This window comes from Podarcis filfolensis (genome assembly GCF_964270895.1).
Source record: "Podarcis filfolensis genome assembly, chromosome: 14".
Classification (NCBI taxonomy): domain Eukaryota; kingdom Metazoa; phylum Chordata; class Lepidosauria; order Squamata; family Lacertidae; genus Podarcis; species Podarcis filfolensis.
This window is the reverse complement of record NC_139616.1, coordinates 7,177,361-7,202,437: the sequence shown is the minus strand read 5'-3', so window position 1 is coordinate 7,202,437 and position 25,077 is coordinate 7,177,361. Positions and strand designations below refer to the sequence as shown.

The 25,077-nt window shown below is 45.5% G+C and overlaps 1 protein-coding gene across 5 annotated transcripts in view; it reads right to left on the bottom strand.

The window, feature by feature from the left end:
- PARP6 (poly(ADP-ribose) polymerase family member 6) overlaps positions 1–13,155 on the bottom strand; it is a 52,288-nt gene extending 39,133 nt beyond the window's left edge. For 4 of the 5 annotated variants that reach the window (XM_083586585.1, XM_083586586.1, XM_083586587.1 and 1 more), the window contains exons 1-2: positions 12,764–13,150; positions 1,091–1,336 (exon numbers count right to left, since the gene is read on the bottom strand). In XM_083586585.1, coding sequence (XP_083442711.1) covers positions 1,091–1,093 — 3 coding nt within the window. In that variant the 5' untranslated portion in view covers positions 1,094–1,336; positions 12,764–13,150. Of the gene's footprint in view, positions 1–1,090; positions 1,337–12,763 lie in introns of all 5 variants that reach the window. The other variant, XR_014541659.1, reaches the window with a different exon arrangement.
- Positions 13,156–25,077: the final 11,922 nt, after the last annotated feature.

The window sequence follows — 25,077 nt, the reverse complement described above, 5'->3', positions numbered from 1 at the left end:
GCTGTATTTGGTACAAAGTTGTAAATGGGACAGTGGGAGGGAAGGGGGGTTAAATATGCTCTCTGTTCCTGTTTTTGAAAATGCAAATATGTATATGTAAATATTTAAAAAATAAAGCAGTCTTCTATCACTTTAACAGTTACAGCTTCCCCCAAAGAATCCTGGAAACTGTAGTTTGTTAGCAGTGCTAAGAGTTGTCAGGAGACCTCTCAGAGAGCTACAATTCCCAGCATCCTTAACAAACTACAGCTCCCATAATTCTTTGGGGAAAGCCATGACTGCTGAAGTGGTATAAGAATTCTTTGAGTGCATGGTGTGGATTGGCCATACAAACACCTAGGATGGAGGGATCGGGTTACACTGCCGCATTCATTGCAAGTCCCACCCATTCACTCCATTTCCAATGTTCAGGCATGACTGCAGTTGCTTATGCACTCAAAAAGTCAGCACTACCTGACAAGAGGGGACCCTAAGGCTTGCAGGTAAACGTAGACACACAACCACACATACAAACATGCGCTTAAGGGGTTTTTAAAACTCATTAAGGGGTTTGCAAATGGTTTGAAATAAAAATAAAAGAAACAAATAAGCATTAAAATAAGGTGGTGGCTGTCTAGATTAATACAGCTAAAGCAAAACCATGATGTGATCCCTTTTTGGAGAAAAAGGTGGGATACAATGAATAAAATATTGCACTTGGTCCACCTATTCTGCATTTCATTTTTCCACTTAATAACTGACCTTTGTTTCCAAGGATGTACACACACTACACAATTATAAAGCACATTTCTTTCCCCAAAGAATCCTGAGAACCATGGTTTACAACCCCCAGAACCCTGAACAAACTTCCGTTCCCAGGATCCTCTGGGGGAAGCCATGTGCTTTCAATGTACGGTGTGTATGGAACCCACTGTCAAAACCTCCAACCCATCTCTCATTTTTGCAATTTAACCAGGCAACCTTCACTCCTTGCTCTTCTCCTCCAACACATGCAGAACATCCCTTCCCGGGCGAAGTCAGCGTTGCCATCCATGGTCCAGCAGTCGCTCGACCCACACACACCACCGCCAGCGAGCCTCATCCTGCTTACCATTTGCTTTGTGGTTCACAGGCACTCCTTCCACAGGGCTAGGCCTCTCCTCTCCATGCCACCAGCCAGCCTGGGAGCTGCGAGACAGACATCCAGGCGGTGTTACGGCCTCCAGCAGGGAGAGTCAGCCTGGGGAGTATGTTCTTCCGTTGCCCTGGCAACCAAGTCACTGTCCTCGAGAAAGGCTGAGAGCGATGGGACTGACGTCAGTGCCGTGCAGAGGCCTCCTCATTGGCCGTCGGAGAACTGAAAAGGGGAAATCCAAGACAGTTTGGGTGTTTACATTGAAACCTATAGTAAATACAGAGTACGAGGCAGAGGGGACCTATGAGGCCTTGTACTTCCAGAATGTAGCATCCTTCCATGGCTGCCCACCTGCATACAGCCCAAACAGCTCCTGCTGCAATAAAAATCAGCATGCACATGCATGCATGCATGCACACACATACCTTGATCTCAAGTGCACAACCATTTTTGCAGCGTTAACAACGAGGCTTTGATGCCTAGCCCTTTTCAGGTGTGTGGAATTGTACTCTGCGCTGTCCTCTGCTGGTTATCCTTAACATTTTCAGAAGCAAGCTGGAAATGTCTAAGGAGTGTGCCATTGAAGGCTTTCACATATGCATAGCTCTATGCAAGGGCCAGCCCTTCCATTAGGCAGAGAGAGCCGGCTGCCTCAGGCAGCTGATCTTGTGTGTCATGGAAGGGCAGTAAATTGTTAGTTACCCTAGTGACTTGTGTGTTGGGGCAGCACCGCTCTCCTGATACCAGCCTTGCTGCAGCTTGCCTGGGCAGAGGGAGCTCAGGGCTGCCCAGGCACAGCCAGCGCTCTCACTGGTGCACCCCCATAACCCTGATCTCACTGCTACCCTGCCCCGTCCCCACCCAGGTCAGCCACAGAGGTTGGGGCCCTCCACATGCTCTTGGACCACAGCTTGCATCAGCCCCTGCCAACATGGCCCATCATCAGGGACCCAGCAAACAACAGCGATAAGTGAGGAGCAGGAGCAAGGATAACTGCAGAGCAGGTAAAACTTTTGCGACAGTCTTCCCACTTTGCTTTGCTACTGCTATGAAGGGAAATGCTGGACCATCCCTGGAAGATGCTGGACCCACCCACCACTGATTCACAACAGCTGGCCTTGACTCCAGACTTCTAGGTGGGGTGGGGAGATTAAAGGGGGTGAAATGTTTGTTTGATGTGAATGATTTTGTACATATATATAAAGGTAAAGGGACCCCTGACCATTAGGTCCAGTCGTGGCTGACTCTGGGGTTGCGGCACTCCTCTCGCTTTATTGGCCGAGGGAGCTGGTGTACAGCTTCCTGGTCATGTGGCCAGCATGACTAAGCCGCTTCTGGTGAACCAGAGCAGCGCACGGAAACGCCGTTTACCTTCCCGCCGGAGTGGTACCTATTTATCTACTTGCACTTTGACGTGCTTTCGAACTGCTAGGTTGGCAGGAGCAGGGACCAAGCAACGGGAGCTCACCCCGTTGCAGGGATTTGAACCGCTGACCTTCTGATCGGCAAGTCCTAGGCTCTGTGGTTTAACCCACAGCACCACCCGCGTCCCATATATATATATATATATATATATATATATATATATATATATATCATTTTAATACATCACACACAAAAAAGAAATCTAGAAGTAAACAAATATCCATCACCTCCTGGCAACTAAATAATACATTAAATAGTTCTCACAATACATTTAACATAAAAATGACTTTTTTCTATATAACTGATGTGAATGATTTTGGAGGAGGGAGGGGGGGTTGAAATTTTGTTTGTTTGCTAATGAGTGGTCCGAGTATTGCTTTGCTTATTATTTGACGATTGTTAATGTCATTTGCTATTACTTAGATGGCTGGTATGCTACTTTTGTTTTCCATGAATGTTATGTTATATGAAATGTTAATGTATTATATGATTCCCTCCTTTCCCTTCCATGATTTTATGCCCTGCATATTTTTCTTTGCTGTAAGTCGCTTGGAGACCTTCGGGCGACAAGCAACTAATAAGTTTAATAAATATTAATAAAACAGGAAAACTCTGGTGAGTACCATGTTGGCTGTCCCTGAGCTACCTGCAGCGCCAGAGCCAAAAGTGGGCAAAACAATGGGTGTCTCTTACGGCAGAGTCATAGAACTGTTGAGCTGGAAGGGGTCCCGAGGGTCATCTAATTCAACCCCCTGCAATGCAGGAATCTCAACCCAGAGTCCCCCATCCAATCTGAAACCATACCGAACCATGCGCAGCTTTGGAAATGTGGTATCAGTTTCAATATTGCCCACCACACAAAGTCGGAAGTTTCTAGTCCCCCCACCCCCAATATCTCTATCTTCCATCCCTGTAAGCAGGATCACTGGCAGAAGCAGGAGAGAGGGGCAGGGGCCAGTGGCATGTGTGGAGAGTGCTGAGGACCAGTGAGACACAGAGATCCACATTTGGCCCTTGGGTCTGTGTTTCACACACACACACACACACACACACACACACACACACACAAACCTGCTTTAAAGATACTCAGATGCACAGACACCCACAGTGGCCGAAATTACAAATAATGGCTCCATCATCACAGAAGCATTGGTGGCACTGCCAGCTCTTCCGATAGGCTGTGGTGTACTATGTTTCAGCCTGTCAACACAGACAGAATACAGTAGTACCTCGGGTTACAGATGCTTCAGGTTACAGACTCCGCTAACCCAGAAATAGTACCTCGGGTTAAGAACTTTGCTGCAGAATGAGAACAGAAATCGTGCTCCGGTGGCAGCGGGAGGCCCCATTAGCTAAAGTGGTGCTTCAGGTTAAGAACAGTTTCAGGTTAAGAACGGACCTCCAGAACGAAATAAGTACTTAACCCAAGGTACCACTGTATGTTTCTTTGGGGTTTGGCATGAGATCACCAAGGCAATCCTTCTTCTCACTGCGCAGCGCCTAGACGATGGTTTATTGCACTCAGCATCCAGCGTGACAACATCTTTAAAATGTTGTCCCACGGGTGCACAATCCTGATGTTCTATCATCTGGGCTTGTTTTATTTATTTGTTTACTTGCTTATTTGCCTGCAGAAACTTATCAGTCACACAAGTGATCATGAGTCTGAAACAAGCTGAACATGGCTGAGGGAGGGAGCACTGGCGGAGGAAGAGGCGTGCGGGGGGAAGCGCACTGCCCCGCCTGCACGATCCTGGCGGGGTGCCATTGCAGCTGCACCCCCACCCACGCTGGGCGGTGTGCCACACCCCCAGGACGTGCACCACGCCCCTATGGGTGGCGCACCACGCCTCTGGGATGCACACCAGCCCCGCCTGCTCTCTGCCTCTCTGATGGAGGAGGAATTCAGTTCAGTTCACATTAAAGGCAAACTTCATTAATTTGCACCTCCTGAAACAAGGCGCAACTGAAAAACACTCATCCTTTAATATTTGCACAACAGCAACAACAACAGCATCTCTCATTCCTCTTTTCCATGTCCGAGTCCAGATGTTCAGCCAAGCAATGCGTTAAAAAATACTAGGGACAAGCGTGCATAGAAATGCATATAATAAAAAACAGATGGAAATGTATTAGATTAGGGGAAAGGGGGTTGCAAAAACATGTATTTTAGGCAGAATTGCATACCAACATTTGTATATAAGGGAAAAAATCACGCTAAAGTGCTGGTGAATATTCACAAGGACTTTAAAGAGATAATAATCTGCAAATGTGTGGAATCAAATTTAAGACAGGAAAAATGAGAAACTGAGTGAAACCAAAATTGTTGGATTCAACCATCTCTAATGTGGCTTCACCGACATTATCCTCATTATTATATAATAAACAACCACATCAGTTAACCCTTTCTTTCACACCCAAGTCAATGTGCATAGTACTCAAAGCTAGTCAAGCTATTTTGGCACCAGAGGCAGAAAATCCCTTCTCTCTGGCAGTAAAAACACAATGGTAAACATGGTGACCAACCATTTGCTGTCCTTTCATGACCTTCATTCTGCCTAATGGCAGGGCCAGCCGTGCTTCCTTCGGCACTTTGTATCATGCAAAGTGCTTTATACGGTCACTGTAATTCTCTCTATTCCTTACCAACTCCCTTTGGAAGAAAGGCCATTAATATTCCAGTTTGCCTGATGAGCAACTGAGGTTAAGAGAGAGAGGCACTTACAACAATAAGTTCATGGCTCAACAAGCATAAAAGCCAAATTTGCAGGCACTTTTTAGCCACTTCATAAACATTTGCTCAGCAATCTTCCCTTGCTTTAGTTAATGTGCATTAGAACAGTTCACAAGTTAATCTTTTTCCACTTTCAAATGTCATCACATCTTCTCCAGCTTGTAGAGAAGACATTCCTTCACTAGCCTAGCCTGGATATTGGCCCAGTCTGCCCTGCAAATGGATTTGGGTGTGCTCCTACCATGATGGGGACAGGCTGAGCATGTGAAATCCACCTTTTTGCATTACCCCACGATTTTCTAACAAAACTGACAAGGCTGGAGGAAATGCTGCCTATTTGCCCTCTTGGGTATCTGACAAAGCCGGGAGAAAGCTTGTCTGTTTCATCCATTTGTATGGTTGCTGTTGTGTTTTTGTTCAAACAACGTGGTACATACAGTAATATTAAAAATTAAGTGAAATGGAAAAGGTTTCACTGGAGGCCAGACAGAGGGGACAATGAAGGAAAAGGCCTTGAACCTGATATTTGAGTCAGCATAAAAAAAGGAAGAATCAGGTATGGGGGCCATGATGTGCCGGTTCAGTGGCCCAAAAGAGACATTTTTCCACAGGGAGAAGAAGTTAAAAGAGATGATGATGATGATGATGATGATGATGATGATGATGATAATAATAATAATAATAATAATAATAATAATAATAATAATAATTTACTATTTATACCCCGCGCATCTGGCTGGGTTTCCCCAGCCACTCGGGGCGGCTTCCAACAAAATATTAAAATACAGTAGTCCATCAAACATTAAAAGCTTCCCTAAACAGGGCTGCCTTCAGATGTCTTCTAAAAGTCTGGTAGTTATTGTTCTCTTTGACATCTGGTAGGAGGGCGTTCCACAGGGCGGGTGCCACTGCCAAGAAGGCCCTCTGCCTGGTTCCCTGTAACTTGGCATCTCGCAGTGAGGGAACTGCCAGAAGGCCCTTGGTGCTGCACCTCAGTGTCCGGGCAGAACGATGGGGGTGGAGACGCTCCTTCAGATAGGATAAATAGATTCAATCAGGGACTTTGTAATTTGTAGTTATGTCTCTTAGCCAGCATTTATCCTTTGAGATATCCTCTACTTCAGCATAAGTACACTGTAAAGGAGCTACTGCTGGGTTTTTGATGACCCAAGTGCTAGCCAATCAGTACTGTGCACAGTACTGGTGTGCAAGACAGCAGAACCAATTTCCCCTAAACTCAATCCTGGACAGGGAAGTTTACATGGTGAATACACTTCCCCAATGGAGCAACTACTCGAACATACTCCTGCCTCTTCACCATCAAATCTGTCCTTAAATGGCAATCATCTTGCACTTCTCTAATCTTCACTGACCCGGCTGCATCTAGAGTTCTATATCCAGTTCTGGGTCCTGCATTTTAAGAAAGATGTTGACTATCTGAAGCATGTCCAGAGAAAGGCAACCATCACCATGGTGAGAGGTCTAGAAATCATGTCATATGAGGAAAAGTTGAAAGAGGTGGGTATGTTTTGCTTGGGGAAGATTAAAGACAGGCATGAATGATAGCTTAGCTGTTTGAAAATATCTGAGGGGCCGCCATGCAAGATGTGGAGCAGACTTGTTATCTGTTGCTCCAGAGGCCAGGACTAGAATGAACAAGTAGAAATTGTAGCGGGTGGCGCTGTGGGTTAAACCACAGAGCCTAGGGCTTGCCAATCAGAAGGTCGGTGGTTCGAATCCCCGCGACAGGGTGAGCTCCCATTGTTGGTCCCTGCTCCTGCCAACCTAGCAGTTCGAAAGCAAGTCAAAGTGCAAGTAGATAAATAGGTACCGCTCCGGCAGGAAGGTAATCGGCGTTTCCGTGCGCTGCTCTGGTTCGCCAGAAGTGGCTTAGTCATGCAGGTCACATGACCCAGAAGCTGTACACCAGCTCCCTCAGCCAATAAAGCGAGATGAGCGCCGCAACCCCAGAGTCGGCCACGACTGGACCTAATGGTCAGGGGTCCCTTTACCTTTACCTTACATTTTGTGTAAACATGAAGAGAAACCGCCTAATGGTCAGAGTTGTTTGACAGTGGAACAGGCAGTCCCAGGAGGTGGTGGGCTCTCCTTTCCTGGAGATATTTCAGCAGAAGCTGGGTGCCCATCTACCAAGCAGATGGTTGGACTGTATGGCCTTTCAGTTGCTCCAGGCCAGTGCTGAGGCACCTTATTCTGTCTGCCTCAGCTGCGGGATTGCTGTCCATGGTCCTGAACCCTAGGCACTGAACCCTGAACCAGCATCTCTAACCATGCCCTGGAGTGCTGATTCCAGAATCCCAGACCTGCCTTTTGTCCATCTTGCATGGGCTTCTGCATTCAGCACAGCAGACCCTGTACTAAGCTGGGAACTGGACTAAGATGACTTCACTCCAAGATTCTTTATGTGCATATAAATAATGAACATATAATAATTATGAACATGCACTCTAATTCTATAAATCACAGGTCTTGGGATACTGGAGTCTTGGCAGTGCTTGTGGGAGCCTGGGAATAGGGATGGGGGAGCAATTCAATTCAGTTCACATTCAAAGGCAAACATACCTAATTCACACCTCCTGAAATAATACGCAAACCTAAACACAGCCATCCTTCAAAATCCACGCTTATCCAGATTTTGCAATGCAGGCCTTCAGCCAAGGTGTGTGAATGGACATGCATATAAAGTTTGCATTAAAATGCATATATCGGGGAAAGAACATTATATTAAGAGAAATTTCTCTGCAAAAATGCATCTATTAGGGAAAACTGCATACAAAAAAGTGCATGTTGGAAAAGCACTGAGATGCTGAAGAACTTCCATAGTAAAGGTAAAGGGACCCCTGAACATTAGGTCCAGTCGTGGCCGACTCTGGGGTTGCAGTGCTCATCTCGCTTTACTGGCCGAGGGAGCCGACATTTGTCCGCAGACAGCTTCCGGGTCATGTGGCCAGCATGACTAAGCCGTTTCTGCCAAACCAGAGCAGCGCACGGAAACGCCGTTTACCTTCCCGCTGGAGTGGTACCTATTTATCTACTTGCACTTTGACTTGCTTTCAAACTGCTAGGTGGGCAGGAGCAGGGACCGAGCAGCGGGAGCTCACCCTATCGCAGGGATTCGAACCGCCGACCTTCTGATCGGCAAGTCCTAGGCTCTGTGGTTTAACCCACAGCGCCACCTGCATCCCTTTTGAAGAATTTCCATACAAACCCTTAAAAAGGAAGTTTGCAGAGCGATGTAAAAATGTGGTGAACTGAACTGAACATTGGAAAAATGAGAAATGGAGAGGAACTGGAATCAAGCGATTCACCAGTTCCCACCTGGCAGGCCCATCTCCAGGGCTCTGCAGTGACTTTGTCCTGTCCATCCCCCTGCCCCCCATCACCATAGGCGCTGGTTTTCCGACAGCCTCTCTTACTGATCCTTCCTTTGCCACAGTGGCTAATTGGAGAGGCAGCAACATGGGTGCAATTAGGGACCCCAACTGACCAGAGGCCTCTTCTTGTGCCTTTTAAGAGCAGCATAATATGGGGAAAGCAGCATGTAATGCTTTTCAGGGAATGAAGATCAAACATTTCATCAGCTGCCAATCAAGCTGCTGGAAAAGAAACAGATGGAATGATGGGGGTCGGGGGTGGGGAGTTCAAAAGGTCTCTCTGCTAGTGGGAAGGAAGAGGCAATCCTAACCTTACAAAGGAGGCGGGGAGCTGTGAATCATCACCGATCTGTTATTGACAGACACGAATGTGTGAATCAGCTCTTCCGTAATCTGCAGAGAGAAACATATGGGGCAGGTTGTGCAACAGGACCTGGTGGGAGAGTTTAAGCATTCTGGGAGAATTTGGGAGATCAGCTCTCAGCCTCTTCAACAGAGACTGGGAGTTTGAGCAATAACTTCCCAGTAACTTCAAGTACATGCGTAAGGATGGCCACATGTCCTACTTTAGAGAGGGCAGTCCTCTATTAGAAGGAGTCCTTTGTTTGAAGGGCTTCTCAGGCCAGGTGTTCTTTAAAGAGAAAGAATCCTAAAGAGGGAGAGCAGGAGGGACCTTGAAGTTGCCCATCTAAAGCAGTATAGATTTAGCAGACATAACCATGGTCACCTGGCCATATTCTTCACCCACAATGGCAAAATACATTGGAATTCTATTCAGATCATAGCAATCGTTTCTGAATTTGCATCTCAACTCCACTGCATCTTAGCAATGCAAATGCAGATTTTATGCAGATCTGTATCCTCATTTGTCCTCTTCTGCAGTGATGTAAGAGTGGCGATGCATAAGTGTTTACTAGTATAAGAGGAACCTAGAATATTTTGCCTGCCCTTTTGAAAACCAGGCATGTCCTTTCCTCTCCCAGAATACAGCCTCACAGAGCCACCTCTGCAGAAGCCAAAGAAGTCAAAGGAAAATCGCACACCAGAACAGCTTTAGGGTCAGACTAAGCAATATGCTAAATGCATTCGTGTACCTTTAATTTTTAATAATAAGAAGAAGAAAAAGCAGTCAAGATGTTCCTGCCCCAATTGGAATCAGGACCATGGCTCAGTGTGAGAGGGAATTAATCCTTCCCCCCCCACACACACACAAGCTGTTTTCCCCATGAAAATCTCTTGCCCACCCCTCCCAAATTTGCTATTTGCTGCAGGAGGGAAGCTTCTATTGGTGCAAACACACTTTCCCTTCCAGGCAAATAGCAGCTTCCAAGTGGTGGCTTTTATCACACACACAAAAAACCAGCACAGAGAATAAAGGGGCTCTTGAGGCTGCTTTTTCAGGGATTTTTATTTTTATTTTTTGCTGAATACACCAGTCTGATTGTATATTTAATACAGGGGCAGGCAACCTATCCATTCTTAAGGAAATCAGCCCTGAGTGCTCACTGGAAGGACAGATCCTGAAGCTGAGGCTCCAATACTTTGGCCTCCTCATGAGAAGAGAAGACTCCCTGGAAAAGACCCTGGTGTTGGGAAAGACGGAGGGCATAAGGAGAAGGGAACAACAGGACGAGATGGTTGGACAGTGTTCTCAAAGCTACCAACATGAGTCTGACCAAACTGCGGGAGGCAGTGGAAGACAGGAGTGCCTGGCGTGCTCTGTTCCATGGGGTCACAAAGAGTCGGACATGACTAAACGACTAAACAACAATGGGCAACGTGAATCCTTATGGTCTCATGTGGGCCTTGGCCTAACTGCAATAGCTCAAGGTGCAGGTGATCAGTTTGGACCTCTGGCAAGCTAGTAGTTGGTTGGGTGGGGAGAAAAATCGAAAGCAGGTGGTGGTTGTGAAGTGGGTGGCATTAAAAGAAAGAGGGAGAGAAAAGGGTGCACATGCTCACTTTTGGTTCTCAATTTCTCATTTTTCTGGTCTTAAATTTGCTTTGCCCGCTTGCAATTAAAAGATGGGGGGCATATTCAACACTGACTAACACTGTCTGTATATCCAGTGTTCTCTGTCTACTAGCACAAGATCCCATGTGCTGGCAGATGACAGAGTTCAAAGGCTGCTCAAAAGCATCCATGCAACAGTTGCCCTAACGGAAGCTTATTGCACATTTATTGGTTCCAGTTGTGCAATCTGTTGCAAAGCTACCTTTAGAAGGGGAATTGCATTTTCCCTTGTGCAATAACATTCTGCCAATGCAAGAAGTATACTGCTAAGTGACTTTAACACAGCGCTACCTTGGGTACAACTCAATGTCTGCATGAAAATTCATGTGTATTTTTTTTGTGTGTGTGAAATTATATATAAAAAGTTTTGTCTAGCATAAGCATTTTTGCAAGCAACTTCTGCCATATTAATAATGCACTTGTGTATCACGAATATGCACATGTTTGTAAGCAGTTTTAGGCTGGAAAGCCGCACTGCAAAATTAGGCACCGGGCACATTTCACAGGAGAGCTGCTTCAGTTCACAGCATTGGTTTGGGAAGTGTAAATTTGGGGAGTTCACATTGAAATGCAAGCAAGGCAGGTGTCTCCCCATTCCTGATTCTGTCTCTGCTGCTGGCTTCAGCCCTGCCCACCTCCAGCATGTGGCCTCAAGGGAAAGTGGCCCTCAACAGAAAAATGGTTTCCTGCCTCTGGTTTTATATATTGACTACTCCAGTTTAGGGTCCATAGATAGTGGTCAGCAAGAAGCTGACAATGGCAGACAGATCCTCCATATCCAAAAAGTATCCGCATCCAAAGGGGATTCAGGTGCTAATACATGTTAGTGATCTTGACAGCACTCAAACACAATTAAAACTCGCACCAATTAGTTTCGGATTTAAAAATGTTTCCATGTAGTTGCTAGTTTCTAAAAATGAGACAGCAAAGGCTGAACGATGAATAGAAATAATATTGTTACTTCCTAATCCACATGATCAGAAACATTTTTACTATGATTTTTGACATGTCCTGAGCAATGGGAGAGTTGGAGAGCGTGTAAGGAAGCTCAGAAATAAAACACTGGCAAGCAGAAAGAGAGGTTCGGGGAAGCTTGTGGCAGTGGACAGAGGCAGACTGCTATGGGCCACAAATAGAGAAGGAAAGGGGTCTAAAGGAGAATGAATGAAAACAGCACAGCCCGAGAGACTTCATTACACGAGACAGGACCTCCCTTCATCCAAACTCAAGATCCCTACCCAAGACTGATCAAGTTATTTCAGCACCTGAGTCAGAAAATCCCACAAGCGCCTCTGTCCCTGGCAGCAAAAACACAGTACGAATACATCAAGTAACTTAACCATTTTGTTTCCTTTTTGTGGCTCCCAAGACCAGTGTGGCATGAGGCAGCTGCCTTAGTTTGCCAAATTAGGGGTGGGCTGGGCTGTGTGGAGTGCACCACCCTGGTGTGAAAAGGAAAACACAGAGTCCTAATTTTCCAAAACCTCTTTTTTCAGTGGTTACTATAGCAGCATAGTCCCCATCCGTTAATTTTATTTTAAAAAGTCAAAGAGGCCCTCCGAGTGGTTTTGAGCTGTGCATCCCAGCTCTGGACAGACAGGGCCCAAGCCAAGAAGTGAGAGCAGGCCTGTCAGAGAGCCACCTGTTGACTGTCATGGAAGCCTTCGGCTCTGGAGTCTTGGCCTGGTTTATTTGTCACTCTGGGCTTTTCCATAGGGCAGGGGACTGCAGAAATCCCTAGCTCTAGACTCTGAAGCTCAAGTCTCCAGCAAAACACACACAGAAAGAGGGAGGGAGGGAGAGTAAAGGCCTTCATCAACCCAGCCGAATTTGCTCAATGTATGTACGTGCACAAATGCGCAGCAAACAGGCACAATCCTGGGCTCCGATCTTGCTCCCAACCCGACTAGAGATAAACTGCCGCAACCTCTGGAAGAGCAGAAAGGGAAGGGGCCATGCACAGCTGGAGTTCGGGGTCCTCGCCTCCCGGCTTCTCTTCTGCATCTCTCGGCCTCGGTACCCGCAAAAGGCAAATCCATGCAAACGTCCGTCCCCCGCGCCCCGTTCTCCATCATACTTACCTGCCTCCACTGCTACGGAAGGCCTGGCGAGACGGGGACCGGGATGCTCACCAGGCTGCTGGCGGCAGGCAGACGGGCATGGCGCAACGGAAGGGAAACCTGGACGGGAGATCAGTGGCCAGCTTCTGCTGCACAAGGAGCCCGGCGAATTGCGTGCGCGCTAGAGAGAGCGGGGATCCAGCAGGGCAGAAAACAAAAGGCTCGGCGGCGGCGGCTGGCTTTGTCGCTCTCATAAAGGAGCTCTGTGGCCCCGATGCTTTTGCCCATGCTCAGTGCAGCTCCGGGATGCTGTCATGTGATGCTTCGCAGCGAGACGAAAAGGTTGGGGAGGGGGGAGAGAGGGATGCCGGGGAAGAGCCAGGCAGCCAGGCGCCCGGGGGCGCGCAGGCGGGGGCGCACCAGACGCGCGCTACCCATCCGAGGAGGCTGCTGCCGTCCATTTGCCAGCCTGGCACTGGCAGGCAGTGCCCCTACCTCCCCAGCCCAGCCCTGGCTGCGTGTCTCGCACAAAGGAAGAAAATGGGGGCGCTTTTGCCTAAGGATCTGTTGTTATTATTAATTGAATTTATATACTGCCCTATACCCGGGAGTCTCAGGGCGGTTCACAGAATAAAAGCAAGATATAAAAGCATGAAATGTCTAATAAAAATAAAACAACAACCCAATAGCGCCCCCCCCACACAAAATTCATTTTAAAAGGGCATAGGATGTAAATCGGATCAACCAAAGGCCTGGTTAAAAGGGAACAGTTTTTGCCTGGTGCCTAAAGGCATATAATGAAGGCGCCAGGCGAACTTCCCTAGGGAGAACATTCCAGATGGGGAGCCACTGCAGAGAAGGTCCCGTTCTCATGTTGCTGTCCTCTGGACCTCTCGAGGAGGAGGCACACAAAGGAGGGCCTCAGAGGATGATCTCAGGGTCCAGGTAGGTTCACATGGAAAGAGGCGCTCCTTGAGGTATAGTGGTCCTGAGACGTTTAAGGCTTTTTAGGTCCACTTGCAACTTGTGAAAAACAGGCCATCCTTGGTTATCTTGGCAGTCCAGTTGCAATTAAGAAATCTGCTGAAAAGGGACACAGTCGTGCTTTCTGCACAATTCCACATGAATGTAGAAAAATAGGGGTGGTTGGCTTTTGCTGCCGAACTCCTCAAGGCCCCTAAGTCCATGATTGGTCAGAGATGAATGGATGGAGACAGGATGCAGTGAAAGCAAGGCAGATCTTCATTTTTCTGTTGTGACAGAGTTCCCTCCCCTCCTAGCAAGGAAGCAAGAGAAACCCAGAACCAAGAAGAAACATCTCTTTTAAGGGTTTGCATTTTGGCGTGGAGAAGGAGGACATCCCCTCTACAAACAGTCAGAAATTACATCACACCTAAGGTGGGGTTACTGTGGCTCAGGCAGGCCAAGGTGTGGTTTAGCAAGTTTCAGTTCATTCCAGACACAGTTTGCACAAAATATAAGCATTTGATAAGACAATCAGGATCCCTCAATGCAGAGCATCTGGGTAAATAATGACAATTAATAGAAAGGAGGTTCATAGACATAGGAGAGGAATCCTTTCAGGAACTTCCCCTGACTGTTCTCAGACAAGGGAGATTAAGGAGGCAGAGGAAATATTTAGAGTCTTTTGGAGAGCTAAGGTGGCTTTTGGATTGCTCTCCTGTACTATTTTAGACATGTGGTTTATATACTTATGTATGTGTGTTTACCTTGTGCAATGATCAACATTTATTCTATAGTCCTATAACAGCTGGAAGGATGAGGTAGAAGTGGGAATCCTACATATTTATTTATTTACCTATTCCCCCACCCCTGCCCCTGCCTGAAGGCACAAGATGAATTGCTACCTTGCTGAAGCTAAGCAGGTCTGGTTCTGGTCAGTGCCCGGATGAGAGACTCCATGGGAACTCATTTTACGCCACCTTGAGTTCCATGGTGGAAGGAAATGGGGATATAAATAAACCAGATGAATAAATAATAAAGCTGGAAAGACTTTAAAACGTGGGGCGAGGAGGGATGGGGGAGAAACTGGATTCAGTTTGCACTTAAAAGCGAAGCTACATAATTCACACTTTTCAAGATAATATGCAGGCCGAAATGCAGCCATCTTTCAGAATGCGCACATCTCCTCATTTTGTAACCCAGGCAAGTAACAGGTACAAAAAAATGTATATACTTGAGTAAAGTGTGCATGAAAATGCATATATTTTGCGAAAATAATATATAAAAATGGTTAGTAGAGAAAATTGCTTTGCACAGGTGTACAACTGACAAAACTAAATGGAAAAACATGTATATTAGGAGAAATTTGCACAGACATGCTGATAAAAAAATCCTCATTAAAATTTAAGAAATTCATAAACTGAAGTAGAGCTAAACTTATCATTGGAAAACTGAGAAAGTCAGAGAAACCGAAATGGACAGATTCTCCTGGTGGGAAACAAGCGGAAAAAACTGAGTGGGGGAGACCAGCCAGATTTCCAGTGGCCAGTGACTTATGAATAAATGCTGCTGCTGTCGTGTTTTGGGCAGGAGCCAGGACAAAACCCTAATTTTGGTATGCTTTAATTGTTTAGAACATTTATTAAAACTCAAAGGAAGGCAAATCATCTACAAAATATTAAACTGTTTGATTGTTAATATGCATTGTTTGTTTTTATCATCAACTTTTAAATTCAACGTTCACCACACACTCAAAAGAGAAGGCGGGCGCATAAGGGGTCCGGGATCCATTTTGCAATTTACTCAGTTATGTCTACTGGCACCTCATATTTTACATACACACAAAAGGCATTCAGTGAGACAGAGTGCACATCTGAGTGTAGCAATGCATCAGCTATATTTTTTGTCCCTTCTTGGGGAGATGCCAAAGGTTCTGTCATCATAGGCTGCTGCACTTCAACATTTACCTGTATATCGTATTCAGATTGTCCGTGAGTTGCCCACGCTTCCTTTAACTGGTGACCTCCCTCGTTGTAATGGAGCCATATTGCCGGGTAGCTTCCGTGGAAGTGAGAAAAATCCCCTCTGCAATTAGGTGCTTAGGAACTCATTCTTGCACAGTCAGGGAGAGAGAAAGTCTCTGCTGCCACCAGCCTCTCTGCCAATCCAAGAAATGATTCATTTCAGAAATGGACCTACCTGTTTGTTTTCTTTATAAGGAGCTATGACAGGCTTCCAAACACAGCTTTTCCTCATCCCCCACATAGCAGCGGGGAGGCTGCTGAGTCGTGACAGGTCCTGGCCGCCTGCCTAGAGAAAGGGATGTACCAGTGGAGCTGATCGGTGGAGCATCTGCTTTGTGGACCAGGTCCCAGGTTCAGTTTCAGACACCTCCAAGTAAGACTGGGAGAAGAAGAGTTTGGATTTGATATCCCGCTTTATCACTACCCGAAGGAGTCTCAAAGCGGCTAACCTTCTCCTTTCCCTTCCTCCCCCACAACAAACACTCTGTGAGGTGAGTGGGGCTGAGAGACTTCAGAGAAGTGTGACTAGCCCAAGGTCACCCAGCAGCTGTATGTGGAGGAGCCGAGACGCGAACCCGGTTCACCAGATTACGACTCCACTGCTCTTAACCACTACACCACACTGGCTCTCTGAAAGCATGGAGATCCATAGCCAGACAATACGGAGCTAGATGGACCAAGGGCCTGACTTTAAATAAGACAGCTTCCTGTCTTCCCTTCCAGGGCTCAGTGGCAATCTGCCTACAGTATCTAGGAAGAACTTTGAGCAGATGGGGGCAGCTATGGCCTGCCAGGAACGCAGAGTTGGAGAACCTTTTCTGCAAGTAAAGACTAAATTCTTTGGGAAATTTGAGTTTAGCTTCAGGGGAGCGGGGAGGGAGGGCTTGAGTTTGGCCTTCTAGATAATAATAATATAATAATAATAATAATTTATTATTTACACCCCGCCCATCTGGCTGGGTTTCCCCAGCAACTCTGGGCGGCTTCCAACAGAACATTAAAATACAATAACCTATTAAACATTAATAATAATAATAATAATAATAATAATAGTTTTTATTTATACCCCGCCCTCTCCAGCCAAGGCCGGGCTCAGGGCGGCTAACAAGCAATAATAAAAAGAAGATGAATGAATACAACTTAAAAACAAGATTAAAATACAACATAAAAATACTGAAACAATAAAATATAAAAATGCAGCCTCATCACAGGAGGAGAAAGGAAAAAGAAAAAAGAAAGAGGGGGAGGGAATCAAATTGGCTCCAAGCCAAAGACCAGGTGGAACAGCTCTGTCTTAATACCTGGGGGTTAATATGACAGCCAAGAATGTGAATTTATTTAAAGACAACTATGAAAAGTGTTGGATGGAAGTCAAAAAAGATTTAGAAATATGGTCAAATTTGAAGCTTTCATTGCTAGGCCGCATTGCTGTGATAAAAATGAATGTATTGCCAAGAATGTTGTTTTTGTTTCAAACACTGCAAATTTTGGACAAAATGGACTGTTTCAAGAAGTGGCAGAGAGATATTTCTAGATTTGTCTGGCAGGGCAAGAAGGCTAGAATAAAATTCAAAATACTAACTGATGCAAAAGAAAGAGGTGGATTTGCCCTGCCAGATCTTAAACTTTACTATGAATCAGCAGCATTTTGCTGGTTGAAAGAATGGCTGCTTCTTGAGAACACAGACATTTTGGACTTAGAAGGTTTCAATAATGTATTTGGGTGGCATGCATATTTGTGGTATGATAAGGTCAAAGCACATAAAGCATTTAAAAACCATATTGTCAGGAAAGCATTGTTCAATGTCTGGACAAGATATAAAGACTTACTTGAAAATAAAACCCCAAGGTGGTTATCACCGATGGAAGCGAAGGCCCAGAAAAAGCTCAATATGGAGGCCAAATGGCCGAAATATTGGGAGATTTTGGAACAAGAAGGAGACAAATTGAAATTGCAGAGTTTTGAGAAATTAAAAGACAAGGTGCGAGATTGGCTTCATTATTTTCAAATAAGGGAGGCTTACAATTTGGATAAGAAAATTGGCTTCCAGGTGGAAAAATCAAAATTGGAAACAGAACTGTTAGACCCCAAAACTAAGATATTATCAAGGATGTATAACTTGCTGTTGAAATGGAATATTCAGGATGAAACGGTGAAATCTGCTATGATAAAATGGGCACAAGATGTCGGACATAACATTATGTTGGCTGACTGGGAACAGTTATGGACCACAGGTATGAAGTTTACGGCATGTAATGCCTTAAGAGAGAATATTATGAAAATGATATACAGGTGGTACATGACACCAGTCAAGCTTGCAAAAATCTATCATTTGCCCGATAATAAATGTTGGAAATGTAAAGAAAATGAAGGTACATTCTTTCACCTTTGGTGGACGTGCCCAAGGATTAAGGCTTTCTGGGAGATGATTTATAATGAAATGAAAAAAGTTTTTAAATATACCTTCCTGAAGAAACCAGAGGCCTTTCTCCTGGGCATGGTCGGCCAGTTGGTGCCAAAGAAGGATAGAACTTTCTTTATGTATACAACAACAGCAGCAAGAATACTCATCGCAAAGTATTGGAAGACACAAGATTTACCCACCCGGGAAGAATGGCAGATGAAGCTGATGGACTATATGGAATTGGTGGAAATGACTGGCAGAATCCGAGACCAGGGAGAAGAGTCGGTAGAAGAAGATTGGAAGAAATTTAAAGATTATCTACAGAAATACTGTAAAATTAAGGAATGTTAGAAGGATGTTGGAATGAAGTTATGTGGTTTTAGCAGTAATGTTACAAAGGGGTATGTAAAAATGGATTGTTAACAGCTGAGAATGTAAAGTTACAATATATTAAGATAAACTATTAAGATAAAGGAAAAAATGGTAAGGATTTGCTGAAACAACTATTGAACTAGAATACAAAAAAGGGAGGTGTGAGGAGGTCAGGGAAACAAGCAAATGAAAGATAAGACATGGAAGGATTGATTTGTTTTTAATTGGTTTTACTTCTTTGTATTTTTGATTTTTTTATTCTTTTTTTGTTTTTTTTCATTTTTGTGATTTGTTTGAAACTCTAATAAATATTATTTAAAAAAAAAAAAAGGAACAGCTCTGTCTTACAGGCCCTGCAGAAAGAAATCAGATCCTGCAGGGCCCTGGTCTCATGAGGCAGAGCGTTCCACCAGGCCGGAGCCAGAGTTGAAAAGGCCCTGGCTCTGGTTGAAGCTAATCTAACTTCCTTAGGGCCCGGGACCACTAGGGTGTTGCTATTTATGGACCTAGAGGCCCTCCGCGGGGCAGACCGGGAGAGGCGGTCCCGTAGGTACGAGGGTCCTAGGCCGTGAAAGGCTTTAAAGGTCAAAACCAGCACCTTAAATCTGACCCTGTACTCCACCGGGAGTCAGTGCAGTTTGAAAAGCACTGGGTGAATATGCTCCCATGGCAGAGACCCCGTGAGGAGCCTCGCTGCAGCATTCTGCACCCGCTGGAGTTTCTGGGAGAGAGGTGTGGTGTAGTGGTTAAGAGCGGTAGTCTCATAATCTGGTGAACCAGGTTCGCTTCCCCGCTCCTCCACATGCAGCTGCTGGGTGACCTTGGGCTAGTCACACTTCTCTGAAGTCTCTCAGCCCCACTCACCTCACAGAGTGTTTGTTGTGGGGGAGGAAGGGAAAGGAGAAGGTTAGCCGCTTTGAGACTCCTTCGGGTAGTGATAAAGCGGGATATCAAATCCAAACTCTTCTTCTTCTTCTTCAAGGGCAGCCCCGCATAGAGCAAATTACAGTAGTCAAGCCTGGAGGTGACCGTCGCATGGATCACTGTGGCCAGGTCGGGGCAGGAAAGATAAAAGCTTTTAATTAAAAGCTTCCCTGAACAGGGCTGCCTTCAGATGTCTGCTAAAAGTCTGGTAGTTGTTTTTCTTTTTGACATCTGGTGGGAGGGCGTTCCACAGGGTGGGTGCCACTACTGAGAAGGCCCTCTGCCTGGTTCCCTGTAACTTGGCTTCTCGCAGAGAGGGAACCACCAGAAGGCCCTCGGCACTGGACCTCAGTGCCCAGGCAGAATGATGGGGGTGGAGACGCTCCTTCAGGTATACTGGGCCGAGGCCGTTTAGGGCTTTAAAGGTCAGCACCAACACTTTGAATTTTGCTCAGAAATGTACTGGAAGCCAGTGTAGGTCTTTCAAGACCGGTGTTATATGGTCTCAGTGGCCGCTCCCAGTCACCAGTCTAGCTGCCGCATTCTGGATTAGTTGTAGTTTTCGGGTCACCTTCAGAGGTGGCTCCACATAGAGCACATTGCAGTAGTCCAAGAGGGAGATAACTAGATATTGTTGCAGTACCATTGGCATGCAAGGAAATGCATGCAAGGACAGGCTCCGGGCAAATTGAGCAGACGAGACCAAGACTGGGTCCAACAGTCAAGAAGGTGGTTTCTGTAGAGGAAAGTGAGGGGGCAGATGGGGCTCGTTCACCTGGGAAAGTAGCCCATCTAGGAGAAGGAAAACTCTGACCCTAAACCTCTTCTGTCTTGCAGCTACAGTGGAACCTTGGTTCTCGAACAGCTTAGTTGACGAACATATTGGCTCCCGAACATCGAAAACCCAGAATTGTGTGTTCTGGTTTTCTAACATTTTTTGGAAGCTGAACGTCCACTGCAGCTCTCGGCTATTGTTTCCAGGGTGCCTGTGCCAATCAGAAGCCATGCCTTGGTTTTCAAATGTTTTGGGAGTTGAATGGATTTCCAGAACGGATTAAGTTTGAGAAAACAAGGTTCCACTGTATATTCGTTTGTGAGAAAGGCTTTGGGAGTAAGCTCTGAGGGAAAATCCACACCTGCTGCCTTGTGGGACATCTTCGGGAGAAGAAAAGGTTAAGGAGTAAATCCTACAGAAGTCCATAGGGGGTCCCTAAAATGGCTGGATGGCATCTTGTGTGCTTCCTTCTGGCACCTGCTGCAGCCAAGCTGGTGCCAAACATATTGCTTTCCTTCCCTTTGGACCACATCTTGTTGTCTGAGCAGTCCAGGACCTCCAGACACACTGCCCTGGAGAGGGTCCCTTTTGCACTGCTACTGCAGCAAAAACAACATAGGGGGCAGCAGTTATGATTTACCACTCTCTGCAGTCACAACAGGTGCTGTGATTCCCTAAAGATTTGGCTTCACCCCTGGAGGTGCCTCCATTGTCTCTCAAGACATACAGATGCCAACAAACACCGTTTCCATCATCCCTGGCCATTGGTTATGGCAGCTGAGGCCAATAGGAGTCGAGAGTCAATCAACGTCTGTAAGGTACTACATTGGCTACCCCAAGTTTATTTGAAGAATTTAGACACGCACATCTCTTTCTGCCTGTGTCTCAAAGAGCTTACGAAAAATTAAATCCCACCCAGAATGAATGAAATTCAAAACACAGACTAAAACATCAGAAAATAAAAAGAGCAGAGCAGCATTCAGTGGGGTCAAGGCATCCTGAAATAAAATGGCCTTGATCTGACACTTGAAACTTTGCTGGGAAAGTGGTTGCCTTGTTTCTGCTTTACAAGAAATAATGGGTAAGGCTGACCTACCTGTGCACACTTACCTGGAAGTAAGAGCCATTGAAGATAGTAGGAATTGCTTCTGGAGGTGAGGAGCATGAGGAGTTTTTTTATAATTATGTGAAGGGAAAAGATTGAGTAGAGATTAATTTCCGCTCATAATACCAGAATGCAGCATCGCCCAGTAAAATTGTCTGGCAGCATGACTCAGGACAAAAGAAATTATTTATCCTCCTTATGCATAATTCACTTACAGAAGGGATGCGGAACCTCCAGCCCTCCAGTTCTTCGACCGCACCTCCTCTCAGTTCTGCCCAACAAGGATGATGGGGATTTGTTTATTCATATATATACACACACACACACACACACACACACACACACACACATATATATATTTATATATATATTCAAAGCAGCTTACAAAAATTAAAATGTACAATGCACAAAATTTTGAACATAATCTGGCTGGACTATAGGTTTCCCACCCTTGGTTTATCATATCCATAAGCAGTGTACCTCGTGAGTGCTGGTTGCTCTGGATGTTGTTGGGCTCCAACTCCTATCAATCCTAGACAGTATGGTCAGACGTAATGGGGGTTGTAGTCCACTGGAGGGTCACAGGTCGCCCAGCCCTACTTTAGGCTTTACTTGTGGGTTTCCCAGAACGTCTGTGTAGCTACTGTTGAAAAGAGGATATTAAACAAGGTGGGTGGGGACATGTGGCCCTCACAATATTTTTTAATTTTTTTAATTTTATTGAATTTATATGCCGCCCTATACCCACAGGTCTCAGGGCCACTTCCATCATCTGTGATCAGTGGCTGTACCAAAAACATCACGGTGTCCAACAAAATCTGGATACAGTGGTACTTTGGGTTACATACGCTTCAGGTTACATACGCTTCAGGTTACAGACTCTGCTAACCATAAACAGTGCTTCAGGTTAAGAACTTTGCTTCAGGATGAGAACAGAAATCATGCTCCGGCGGCGCAGCAGCAGCTGGAGGCCCCATTAGATAATTGAAGCTAGTTGGAAGTGGTGCTTCAGGTTAAGAACAGTTTCAGGTTAAGTACAGACCTCCGGAACGAATTAAGTACTTAACCCAAGGTACCACTGTAGTCACATCCTTTCCCCACTCCTGGACTAGGTAGACTTCAAGTCTCGTCTTGTGAGACTCTTTTCTTATGTGTTTAGGGACACTGGTAGGTGGAAACAAAATTTTAAAAAATACCTTCCAGCAGCACCTTAGAGACCAACTAAGTTTCTTATTGGTATGAGCTTTCGTGTCCATGCACAAACAAACTTAGTTGGTCTCTAAGGTCCTACTGGAAGGAATTTTTTTGTTTGTTTGTTTTGACTACGGCAGACCATCACAGCTACCTACCTGTCACTGGTAGGTGGGTGAGAGAGAGACAATTTGTGAGTGAGTGGCAGACACACACACTGGACCTGGGCACACATTCAGTTACAGATGGGCACAGATGGCCCACGCCATTTTGGTGCCCGAGACAGAAATGTCTAGAAGGCAGCTATCCCACCCCAGATGGTATAAACTAAATAATAAACCATTTCCTGCTCTGATGTTGTATCTCCATAGGACTAGCAGCGGCTTTTTAAATTACTTGCTCCTTTTAACTGCAGGCTGAAACCGGGGCCATCCTACAAGCAAAGCACAGATTCCTGCCTTGCATATCGTGTTACGATAAGAGAGCAACGCAGCTGCAAACTGGTAGCTTGTTTACATCACATGATGTGACTAGCTGTGGGAAAGAATCTTCCCGGAAGTTCACAGGCTTCAAAAGTCTTTGTCCTGTGTGTAATATGAGACCTTCCTCTTGCGTATGTGAAGGAAGTCTTTGCCACTTGCTTGCTGAACACTGAACTGTTCGGACATGTTTTTTGTAGAGTTGCACAGTCAGAAAATAAACAAGATGTAGAAAGACTTTCTGACTATCTTCTTTTCTCCTGCTGGTATGCAAGGAGGGAAGGGGGTGTGCATCTTCCACGCTGGGAGATGTTGCCTATCTCGATTTCCTGGACTGCAGGGGATTGCAGCCAGGGCAGATCACCAGTAAACAAGCCCGGGAGCCTGGGAGAATTGCCAGCTTCTCCCGGAGGGGCTTGTTTTCCAACAGTTGGACCCTCGAGGTCCCTGCCAGCTCTACAGTTCTATGATTCGCTGAGCCATGATTCATGCTCCCATGGAGCTATCCCATACTCAATGATCCCACAATCCCTTTCAGTCTTAAGGGAGGGAGGGAAGGAGCCAATGCAGAACAATGAACAGAGCATGTGGACTGCAGAGTACAGATGGGTCTCAATGTCCTCACCGTTGCTCAAAGTCACTCTTTGTCAGCAAAGATGTGAAAGTCACCCAGAGACTGCAGTGGCAGGAGAAAAGACCATTTTGGTTTTTGTTAAAGAAATTGGAGTTCTTGTTGGAAATACACTAAAAAGGATATACCAAGAGCTCAGGCCACAAGTTTCAATATAAGGAATAATTCCTACTCGAGAGTTGAACAGAAAAACGTATATATTCTGCTAAGAATAACAGTTTGAAGCTGATAGTAGATTTAAACACAACGTGTAAGTACGATAGTTTTAAGGTAAAACGTTTAAGTACAGGAATAATGTAGTTTCAAATATGCAGTGATATAGTATAGAGGTACATGAAATACCAGTACACAACAATTATTTTGTACAAGTCTCAATGGCAGTCAAAAGGAGTCCATATTATATAGAATCAAAATAAGGACTAAAGAATCAAATAGGGCCGAAAAGGAGTATCTGGAGTGTGAATCAGATGTACGACTCAGTAGTGGTGACCAGGACAGGGCCCTGTTTCGGAGTAAACGCCTTCTTCAGCTCGGTTTTTTGAGGACTATAAATCTGTTGGAAGTCTGTATCATTTAATTCTTTTATGTTTCTTTGTCGACACGCGTCTTAGATAATGGAATGCTCCCAAGTTTTCTTGCGTTTCTCTGAGCTCAGAGAAAAAACCGAGCTGAAGAAGGCGTTTACTCCGAAACAGGACCCTGTCCTGGTCACCACTACTGAGTCGTACATCTGATTCACACTCCGGATACTCCTTTTCGGCCCTATTTGATTCCTTAGTCCTTATTTTGATTCTATATAATATGGACTCCTTTTGACTGCCATTGAGACTTGTACAAAATAATTGTTGTGTACTGGTATTTCATGTACCTCTATACTATATCACTGCATATTTGAAACTACATTATTCCTGTACTTAAACGTTTTACCTTAAACATTTTACCTTAAAACTATCATACTTACACGTTGTGTTTAAATCTACTATCAGCTTCAAACTGTTATTCTTAGCAGAATATATACATTTTGGTTTTTGGGCACAGGAAAGAGGAACATGGGTGCCTTGCACACCCACCCACCCGAAGAACAACGTGGCCTGGGGAAAACCAACTCAGCTAGTGAAAGAACATCTGCAGGGAGTTTGTTTTATCCTCCCCCTTTTTTGATACAATCCTGAGTTTGCAATGAGAGGGAGTGATTTGCTGGTAGCACCATAGTATGTGCTGAAGCCCTGAGAGATCAACGGGCAGGTATAGCAACCGCCTGTCAGGCTCTAAGTAGATTTAAAAGGCACAGGAGAAGGCCTCAGTGGAACTAACAAGCCCAAGGAACAGGGATGCTCTGTGAATAAAGGTACCCCTGCCCGTACGGGCCAGTCGTGTCCGACTCTAGGGTTGTGCGCCCATCTCACTTAAGAGGCCGGGGGCCAGCGCTGTCCGGAGACACTTCCAGGTCACGTGGCCAGCGTGAC